Source organism: Pleuronectes platessa, chromosome 13, assembly GCF_947347685.1.
Source record: "Pleuronectes platessa chromosome 13, fPlePla1.1, whole genome shotgun sequence".
Lineage (NCBI taxonomy): Eukaryota > Metazoa > Chordata > Actinopteri > Pleuronectiformes > Pleuronectidae > Pleuronectes > Pleuronectes platessa.
In genome coordinates, this window is record NC_070638.1 from 11771472 (window position 1) to 11782260 (window position 10789).

General features: G+C 43.8%; 2 protein-coding genes across 3 annotated transcripts in view; one reads left to right on the forward strand and one right to left on the reverse strand.

Moving 5' to 3' along the window:
• Positions 1-1969, forward strand: part of otol1a (otolin 1a) — a 2688-nt gene extending 719 nt beyond the window's left edge. Inside the window, exons 2-5 of the mRNA XM_053437757.1 lie at positions 95-555; positions 629-718; positions 844-915; positions 1074-1969. Coding sequence (XP_053293732.1) covers positions 117-555; positions 629-718; positions 844-915; positions 1074-1969 — 1497 coding nt within the window. The 5' untranslated portion in view covers positions 95-116. The remainder of the gene's footprint in view (positions 1-94; positions 556-628; positions 719-843; positions 916-1073) is intronic.
• A 3121-nt stretch (positions 1970-5090) lies between these two features.
• On the reverse strand, positions 5091-10515 carry tal1 (T-cell acute lymphocytic leukemia 1). 2 transcript variants are annotated; one of them, XM_053437758.1, is made up of 4 exons: positions 10281-10515; positions 8444-8989; positions 7987-8105; positions 5091-7066 (listed from the first exon to the last, which is right to left on the reverse strand). In XM_053437758.1, the coding sequence occupies exons 1-4, from the start codon at positions 10427-10429 to the stop codon at positions 6543-6545; spliced, it is 1338 nt and encodes a 445-aa protein (XP_053293733.1). In that variant the 5' UTR covers positions 10430-10515; the 3' UTR covers positions 5091-6542. The 2 variants fall into 2 exon arrangements, with proteins under 2 accessions (XP_053293733.1, XP_053293734.1); XM_053437759.1 differs by having other exon boundaries at positions 8017-8105; positions 10281-10514.
• Between the last annotated feature and the right edge of the window lie 274 nt (positions 10516-10789).

The following is a 10789-nucleotide window of genomic DNA, read 5'->3' on the forward strand; positions in this document are numbered from 1 at the left end:
TCCTAATACATCATAATCTGCAGTAGAAACGGCCCTTTCCCACATTGCTGCACCTGTTTTGTGTGTTGTCTTCTAACTTCCTCTTTTTCCACAGCAAACCATCCGAAGCTCTCAATATGTTCTCCACTCACCTCATCTTCCTCGCTGCTCTCCTCATGGTCCTGATGGCGGAGCCAGCCTCCAGTGCCAGGACCACACGCAAACCTCAAAGCAGCAAGAAGCCCCCACGAGCCGGGAGCAGTGGTGGAGCTGGGGGTGGAGGTTATGGACGAGCCACCACCTCTAGCAGCCAGAACACGGAGGAGACCACTGAGGCTATGATGGACACTTACTCCCTGTCCCCAGCAGACAGCACCACCTACTCTAATGAAGCTTACTCCACCGAGTTCCACACAGACACAATAGCTCCTCCGGGGATTGCCGACGGAAACTACACCCTCGACTACAATGAATGCTTCTTCAACTTCTGTGAGTGCTGTCCACCAGAAAAAGGCCCCGCAGGGCCCGCCGGAGAGAGAGGCCCACCAGGACCGACAGGAGAAAAGGGCCCTCCAGGTAAGAGAGTTCATGAAAATCCACTTTTAGATGTCAGAAATTGCCCTTTTTCCTCATCTTCTCTGTTTTCCAGGGTTGGCAGGCGGGATCGGAGAAACAGGGCCAAGAGGGGCACCGGGACTACCAGGACTACTCGGAGCCAATGGACTCAATGGCGATTTAGGTACTCTAAGGCTGAAGAGAGAGAGAGAGAAAGAGTTCTTGAATAAGTGTCTCTTCTTGTTTTTCAATATTTGCAGTATTCTGGTTATGTTGCTTTCTTCTCTTTAATAATCGAAACTACCACAGGTGAAAAAGGTGATCAAGGACCTGCAGGACTTTCTGGTATCCCCGGGATCCCAGGAAGAGCAGGAGAAAAAGGTAAGAGGAATTCAATGAGAACTTCAGTAGAAATCATTCAGTTATACCAAATCTGTTTTAATCATATGAATAAATACACTTTGCATATGTACATGAAGATTTAAATATTTGTTCTCATTAAACATGTTTCCTAAAACTAACATAACTTCTCTACATAGGTGATCCTGGCCCAAGAGGAGAGAAAGGTGAACGTGGCCTCAGTGGTCTGAAAGGGGACCCAGGAGAAAGAGGAGAGCCTGGCCTGAATGGGACTAAGGGCGGCACCGGCCGAGAGGGGCCCATTGGTCCCCTGGGTATCTCTGGGACAAAGGGTCAGAAAGGTGAACAAGGACTTTCAGGTGAAGGTTTACCGGGTGTGAGAGGAGAGAAAGGTGATGTGGGCGAACTTGGGCCTCTTGGTCTAAGAGGTGAGAAAGGCCCCCCAGGAGTGAATGGAACTCATGGTGAAAAGGGAGAGAGAGGGGAGCTAGGGCCTCCAGGAGGGAAGGGAGAAGTTGGGGCGAGAGGGCCCCCAGGACCTCCAGGCGGGAGGGGTATGGCAGGGCCTCGGGGGGAACGCGGGCTCAAAGGCGGACGAGGGCCTCGGGGCCTTAAAGGGCAACAAGGTGAGAGTGTGGAGCAGATTCGCTCTGCCTTCAGCGTGGGTCTGTTCCCCAGCAGGTCCTTCCCCCCGCCCGGTCTACCTGTGAAGTTCGATAAGGTGTTCTACAACGGGGAGGGGCACTGGGACCCGGCACTCAGCAAGTTCAACATCACCTACCCAGGCGTCTACTTATTCAGTTACCACATCACTGTGAGAAACCGGCCCCTGCGTGCTGCCCTGGTGGTCAACGGGGTTCGGAAGCTGCGCACTCGGGACTCTCTGTACGGCCAAGACATCGACCAGGCGTCCAACCTCGCACTGCTGGATCTGAACGCAGGCGACCAGGTGTGGCTGGAGACGCTCAGGGACTGGAACGGGATTTACTCCAGTACCGAGGATGACAGCACATTCTCCGGCTTCTTGCTTTACCCAGGATCAAAGACCAAACCTATCGCTGTAGAAAACCTGTGACCGACACCTTTGACCTTTCATGAGCTCTAACTTCTCGTAGCCTCCGCACAGTCTTAAGCCTCCTGCACTGCTCTGTCAAACTAATATGATTCCGCTGATTCCACTGCTTCTGCTAATCAAACCAAACGCTCCGCTTGCCCTGCTGTATTTGTGGAGATGGATGAGGCTTGGTTATACTTCTGTATGCAACACTTAACAATGCATTAAAAAATCACTTTGCTTGAAATGAATGACCCTTGAGTTATTTACAGAGAAACAGAACTAGAAGCTAATTTAAAAGCCATTAGTCATGAGAATAGACAGATAAGCTGAGTGTCAGTGAAGCCAATACAAATGTGGAAATAAATTTAGTTGTGTGATGTATAATTGCACTTGTTTCCCCACTAGAGGGAGTAAGATGCCCAAGTTTTGCAAAAGAAGCAGCCAGCATTATAGAAATAAGGGCAGTTTCAGACTGAATGTTGCATTAAAAATGCAAAAAACAACGAATAGGAAGTTGAATAAATGACATAATCTGATTAAGAACAATTTCATCAAATCAAAAGAAAGACTCAACATGTACTGGTACACTTACTGCCTGCTGCTTTCATTCCACACAACAGGGTGGTAAAGCTAATTCTTATGGACACTTATTACTCCCACATCTTATTCCCCACATCTCAATTGATGATGAAACATCTGAATTTAGTTCAGTGCCTTCTTATGTCCTGTTAGTCAACACGGTTCAGACGCAGCGTCCGAAACCAGGAGTAAAAGCCTTGTAATATTTTTCTAATTGACAGAATTTATTTGTAGAGCACTGTTCATAAAAAATGTATATACATTTTTTAGCATAACTCTTCATACTCTTCAGTTATTTTTGATTTGGATTATGCTATCACCTGAATAAGAGATTCACTTTAGCCTTCATTATAACGTTATAACACATATTGTTAGATGTTGAGCATTGCCGATTACCAAATTGTTAGTACATCAGTTATATATCAATAACGTTATCTCTTTAGCACTGTGGGCATATCTTTACCCTCTCGAATTTGGAATAAAATGTATTTAATTTTTTATATTAATTAATATATTTCCAAATCACATATCAGTTTTAAATTGCAAGAAATGCAAATTTCATAAACATTTATCAACTATACTAAAGAGTAATAATGTGTGGATGTCTCAAATTGTATACATTTTGATTTTACTTTTCATCTACATAATATGTATATATCCTCTGCTGTTCTGAGGGAAACACAGTGTTTAGAGTGTGCAGCCAGTGTTAGAACAAAAGATTATAACTTAACACACCGTGACACAATCAACTTTAGAGGAAGATATTTCTGATAACGTCCAATTTAACATTGTAAAAGCCTTTATTTGTCTTTATTTGTCTCTTTAACAAAAAACATCTTCATTATCCTAATGTTTCTTCCAAAAACTGTAATTTAATATAAATTGCGAATTTAAAAAAGGGTCACAAGTGTCATTTTAGTACCCAAAGGGGATTCAATTTGATTCCATCATTTTTGTAATGATGGAAAGTCTGGAAAGCTACAAATGTGTCTCAATGCATCTCTGAGTGATGAGAAATGACATTCAATATTTACATTTTATGAAGAATACTGTCAAAGAACAGTCCAACCTGTAAAAGAGGGAAGCCTAGAAATTCATCTCAATCTACTGGTGAAGCACACAAATTTACCTCACATTTCCACCTTAATTGTGTTGCTGTTGGTGGCAGTGGTGTGTGTGTGTGTGTGTGAGTGTGAGTGTGTTTGTGAGTTTGTGTGTGTGTGTGTGTGAGTGAGTAAGTGTGTGTGTGTGTGTGTGTGTGTGTGTGTTTTAAAATGTTGTTTAGCTTGTTTGTTTATAGGCCTATCTGTGGATATGTGTGTATGTGCGTATTTATGTATTTTCTACTACTCTGTGAAAATATAAATAACTACCTTGGCGGTGTGTGCAGTGTAATCTGCTCCCAGCAGGCTGGATTCCCACTGTGAGAAAGACAGTATATTGTTCCTGCAGCACCACAGATAACAACTCATTAGCATACTGAATCATTTGGCTGCAAGAGCCACTCTGCCACCCATCTGCACTGAGCTGATAAACACACACACACACACACCAGCTCTCTCACACACACACACACACACACACACACACACAACACACACACACACACACACACACATTCAGATCTATGCAGAGCACACACATACACTCACCAACATGTACACACACACACACAAGCACAGGCCTCCTCTCATTCCCTCCCTCTCAGTCCCTCATATACACTCCCTGTATCCCTCTCTTTTTTGTGAGTCTGTGTCTTTTTGAGAGTCGGGACAACTGAAGCAGGTGAATGTTTGGCAGGCATTAACCTGGAGAGGCCCTCAGAGGAGTCCCGGCACAGCCAGAGCCGAGCACAGGAGAGGTCTCCGAACACCTGGATGTCTCTGATGCTCTCTGGAAGCGCTTCTCGTCTTTTTTAGCAACATGCAAAAAGCTGATGCAGTTGAGGTACTGGTGGAGAAGTCTGCTGTTTAAAAGTAAAGGAAGTAGACTTGAGAAAAAATGTGGCGCTAATTTCTTATTAATGATCACTAAAGGGCCCGAACATAACTTTTGGATTGCGTAAGTGAATCGCTTGCCGGGGCGGCAGGAGTCTCGATCGGTATGGTGGTTCCACAGTGTGTGTACAGACACAACAGTGTGCGGGCTGTCAAAACCACTTTCACAATGGCAGGATATCCTGCAGGTCACAGAGCCACGCTAACCTCCAAGGGAAGTTGTCACTTGTTGGTAGGAAGTGAGGATTCCAGCATCTCGTGGGGGGAGTTTCATAAGTAGACATGTGGTTTTAACTATACACTGTACAGATAAGGTGGGAAACAGCTGTGTGGTGTATGCCATTATCTCCCTCTAAGGGTTGAGCTAATTAGGTTTTTAGAATTATGAAAAAGTGAATAAAATGAAGAAATGTTCTCAATGATGCGATATGGGACAAGAAAGTTTCTATTGAGAGAAAGTACCTTAGCTGGACTTAATTGAACCACATCAAACGGATCTGAATTCATTTAACTTGAACTCAAATTAACTGAACCGAGTCAAGAAGAGCCACAACTCGCTTGAGTGAGATCAAATACAAGGCTTTTCCTCTTTGTTTTATTCAAGGGTTTTTTGTATAAAATTCATCGATTGAACATTGGATATATTTATTGATACAGCTATCTTACAACAAATATGTCATTAACAAACGTACAATGTCCCTTTACTGCAATTCATAAAATACCATAGTTACCAAAGGTACCAATAGAGGCTACTATTAAGTCCTGCTGAAAAAAGCAGAATAACAAGCAACGCACTTTACTGTCTTTGTCAGAAAACTGCTGGTGTTGTGTGCGTGGATGAGCGTGTGTGTGTGTGTGTGTGTGCTAGCGTGTGAGTGTGTGTGTATGTGCGCGTGCCTCTGCCTGTATGCGTATGTGTGAAATGCGGCAATGTAGGGATTTGTCTGTGTACCTTACTAAACTACAACTGCATTACAGTTTAAAGAGAAGAAAAAAAAACACTGAAAGAGACATTCATATCAAAAGCACTGCATGGATCATCTCATGATTTCATTCGATCCATAGTTTGTACACCTTAAGAAACACACTGCATGTCTTGTACCTCCACAGCAATTTCAAATAGTTAGAACCACTCGTTCCAGGCAGCGAAATAGTTTACCTGTCTGTTGCTGTATTTGGTGTACATTTTTTTGTCACCACCTTAAAGTGTAAAAATAATTAAAATGGTACCACATTTGATGTACTAGGTTCAGTTTTTACATTTCCGACACTTCCTCTCATTTATCCTCATTTCCCCGTCTCATACAAAGACTGTTTTGCTAGTAAACCAATTGACAAACACGCTACGGTACATCTTCAACCACATGACTTGAACTCGAGTCACTGTTATTACATTGTGCCGTGGAAATATAATGCTATTTACAACACATGGGCAACTTCATGGACAGTCCGGTCCATTCGGTTACGGCCTCCAACTGAGGCATACTCACTTTCGTGTCATTACTCTAACACATTAAATTTGTTGGGCGTGAATCTGGGCTTAGTCAGTTACACTTTAGATCCATTTATTTGCAGCAATCTGTAAGCATGTTAGCTCTACTCTAGCTGCGCCATAATGTGATCAATATCATATTACACATCAAAAGTCTTTGTTTGGTTTTGTTTTTTTTGCTCATTCTTTTTTTTCTTTGTGTGTTTTTTTTATTTTTTTGGGAGAATCCAGTCTTTGGACTTTCATAACATAGAAAGTCATAAGCCACAGTCCAGTTAAAGACATGAGACATGCAGAATTTACAAGTCTTTAGTTGGATCCAATTCAATCACAATCAAACCAAGCTGTTCATCAGTGCTACCTCAGGTTCCCTGGTCCATTTTGGACGCCACGCTCCATTCTCCTTCCTACACTGACAACTCAAAGCTAACAGGTCCTGAGCATATCCATGTCTTTTTTTTTTATTCTCTCATTGTTCTCTTCCAGTCTCAGGTGTTTTGTCCGTGATGTGTTGGCATCAGCATCATCGGCGGCTGGAGCCATCCGACGGTCGTCCATTGCGCCTCAGATCCCTAGCAGCTAGATGCAGCGCAGTCCCACGAGAAGCTGTTAGAGTCCTTGGAGCTGGAGGTGAGTCCTGGTCCTCCATAAAGCTTTCAGGGCTGCCCTCGGCATCGCCATCCGGCAGGCTCCCACAGCTTGAACCTGGCGACATGGTCTCCAGGAGGTCGTCCCTCGCCAGCCCTACCACTGTGTCCTGATGTGGGCCACCCTGAGGGCCCCCGTCGTGGGCCCCAACCAGCAGCCCTGTTTCCCCATCAGTTGTGCTGCCAACATTCCTCCCTCCATCCTGGTCCTCGAGGAGGTCAGAGAGGAAGCTGATATACTTCATGGCAAGCCGAAGGATCTCGTTCTTGCTCAACTTCTTGTCCGGAGGGTGAGTGGGGATGAGTTTGCGAAGCTCCGCAAATGCCCCGTTCACGTTCTGCTGCCGCCAGCGTTCGCGGCTGTTAGTAAAGATGCGGCGAACAATCTTTGGCTGGCCAGCTAGTGGAGGAAAAGGGAGGGAAAGAGACCAGTTAGAGGGTTGGAAAAAAGGCATCAGTGTAAGATATGACACAAACAACATGAAGGGCTCACACAGATCATGCACTCGGTAGAAGAATAAGGCAATTTATAAAAGATAAAAATAAAGATGTAAGAGCTAGCAGTGGGAGATGCACATAGGGTTTTGAAGTTTAATAATCCCAGAATTTAACTAAAGAATGAAGTTATGATTTTCCTATGTTTAACCATGGATTTTTAGATGAAGGTACAGAATCTATCGGGCCTTGCAAAGAAAAAATATGTTTACCATAAATACATATTGTGTGCCAAGTAATGTTTGATGAAGCATGTTACAGCAGGAAATGATGTCGGAGAGACAGCGTGCTCCCTCTTTCATATTCTATTTACTTTTTATTTATTGAGGTAAAAACTAAACCTACTGAAGGTAGTAACATCCTTCCAGCCCCACAATGGTGTCTTCCAGGCTATTGTCGCCCTTGGAACACACCCAGTCTATCTTAATCCTTCAGCCCACTCTGCAGTAAAACCTTGGCATGGAGGCAGCAGCACCCCCATCCTCCACCTCTGCATATGGCAGTGAGTGGGCAGCGGTGGAAAAGGAGGTTTCGAATGAAATAAACCCCCAAACTGGCTGAATAGATTTCACTGCGATGCCACGCAGGTATGGCATTATTTGACATTCATGTTATCCGCATCCATTCATACCATGAGTTATGATGCATGTATTGTTCTTGGGTTAGACACTTAAGCTGAGTGTCCTTTTTGCAGCACATCTTCTGCAACACTCAGATTAGGTACAGTATAGATCCATGTCATTGGACGAATGACAATGTAGATGAGGAGTGGACATTAAGGTGACTGAATTGGCAGAAGGAGGACACAGCATAAGTGCGGCTTACCATACTTATAAAGATTTAAAATGCACCCACCCTCGTCGAGTTCAACCTCATAAGGCGCCGGACGGCGCTTTACCCTGTTGCTGGGGTACATGCTGTACTGATCCGACTCCCCTCCGAGACTACAGCCACAGAAAGCAGAAAAAAGGTGCACAAATGAATAAGAAAATCATGAAATCAAGCATTTATCATTTAATTTGTTGCATATACTCAGAACACACCCCACACTCATTACACCAGTAGCACACACACACACACACACACACACACAGGCCAATTCTCAATGTTACACATACACATACATGTTTGTTTACAACATAATGCAAACCCAAAAATCATCTATTCGCTGGAGCCTGCGCTGGGCAGCATCCATCCGACTCCAAAGTTTCAATGGTGACCATCTAAGACCAAATGAAACGTGCAATCATGAAACTCTTTTTCTCTCTGCCTCCACCTTTACCTGTTGATGGCGGCGAGAGGCTGCGCCAGGTTGTAGAGCATCGCCCGAGCCGGGACAGGAAACCCGTTTGGACTCAGTTGGACCATTCGAGCGTCGTCTCGGTGCGGCAGCGGGAGCGGCAGCGGTGGAGGTCTGCGAAGTTCCGTGATCGGCACCAAATGGCTCTCAGTCCTCTGCTCCACCGCTTTTATAGCGTCCCTCCTGGAGAGCTCGATCACCGGCACTTCCCTTTTCAGGTCAAGGGCGTTGTGAGAGGCAGTTTCCTTGGCAACGCCATTGATGATGATGCTGATGCTGGTCCCGTTGCGCGAGTTCTGCAGAGGAACGTCATCCGTCTCCTCTACCCCCTTGAAGCCTCCTCCCCTCGACTCCCTCGACTCCCCCGCCTCCCCTCTCCTCGGCTCCTCGTCCTCCTTGCATCCGTTCTGTCTAGAGATAATGGAGGAGTCCTCCCGTTTTCCAGGACCGGACTCTGCGTCGGGACTTACAGGACAGAGCTCCGGCTGCCGTTTTTCCATCATTTTCACTCGATCAAGTCCTGAACTCCTGAGTGAGATTTTCATCGATTAATTCAAATCCCAAGACATTATTTGTTACGGTGTAAAAAATCCAGCATATGCTTTCCATGTTAGACTTAAATAGATCATATATTAGAATACAGAATTATAACTGCAGCCAATTTTAGGAGTAAATATTTATAATGTAAATTATCATGATTGGCATTATAATTTTTTCAATCGAAGGCAGTTATACTTCCAAAATGAAATACAGTTCACTTGATATTGTTTACAATGTTCTTTTATTATTCTTGCCTTTTGTTGGATAAAAATAAAACATGTAAACATGCAATATATAAATTGTTCCACTATTGATACTACCTATATGCCATGTTAACTTAATTTAAATAAAAGTCCAATTATTGTGTGTGGTTTTGAAGGTTGGAGAGCTTTTGTAAAAGTTAAACTTGCTAGGTTAGAACAGCTAACTAAATAATTATAAATTCGCCCCAGTGGCACATTTTTTTTATAATAAATATAAAGGTATATATTTACAGATATTAAACTTGTCCTTCATAGTTTTATCTTGTGGGCTATGCCTGGCTCTTTTTTTTCTATGAATCTCTTATCTTCACTTGGCCTTCACACCAGTTCATAGTGACAGTTTATACCGTTAACCAACGTCTGAGCTTTACATGAATTTGCCCCCTTATGATTTTACAAAGAGAATGTCAGCTGTGTTTTCTTTTGGGGGTGAAACTCGTCGTCTTGTAGAGAGGTGATGGCTGGAGCTTGCTAATAGGCAATCCTTAAATAAATAAATGAAATCCCTTCCTTTTTCCTGCCTGCAGTGAATCCACATGTAGCTTGAAAAAAAAATAAAACACTCGGATCTGGTCCTTTTCATACAGTTATTAGAGATGGTCTTGTCATTTTCTTTTAATCGTGGTGAAGGCCATGGAGCTGTTGTTTTTTAAGCTGAACATCAAAGGCAGGGCACACTGAATGTGGGCTACATCGGCGACGGGTTTCCATTGGTTATTAATTCGATTAAAAAATCCTCACAAGACGACTCCTTTATACACCGACAGTAGAACGAAATTCTGAAAAACGCACTTTTATTTCTGGGAATTCTCCATAGGCCTCGCATCCGTTATTACATCCCGTACAGTCTCAACTACCCGCGATCGGACAATGGCAGAAAAATATAGGCTAAACACTCCGAACCTGACACCAAGAAAATGGAAACGATCGCAATCCAATTACAGCCCTTTGGAACAACGAATGCTCCGCTTTACATAAAGAGATGTTTTCTTATTATTTAATTTTTCAGCACTTACCGTTCCAGCCGTGTTGTTGATGTTACTGTGTAAGTGGAGCCATTTTGTGAGTGGGTCATCCATGTCTGAGTTTTCCTTTTTTTTTCTGCTGCCAGTTGTGGAGCAGTGTGTGTGTGTGTATGTGTGAGAGAGAGAGTGTGTGTGTGCATGTGTGTATGTGTGTGTGTGTAGCTGAGTTATTTCTCGTCGCATCCAGTGCGCTCCCTCAGTATGGGGAGCGGAACACAGGCCGCAATGTGGCCGAGTGAGATAAGCGTACGGCAGCGGCCTCTTCATTGGCGATAAGCCCCTAAACCCATTATTTATGAAATGATTCATTATTATTTGGCTGTCGTGGGCTATACAGGCTTGTGGAGGGCAAAGCATTAAAAAAAAAAAAAAAAAAAAGCAAACAGGCACAGAGCAACGGCCTGTAACACCGTGAGGTATAGTAGCTTATACTGTAGCTATACATGAGGCGTGTTTCGATGTAAGAAACAAAAGCGCAGGTGATGCTTTTGACCTTTTGG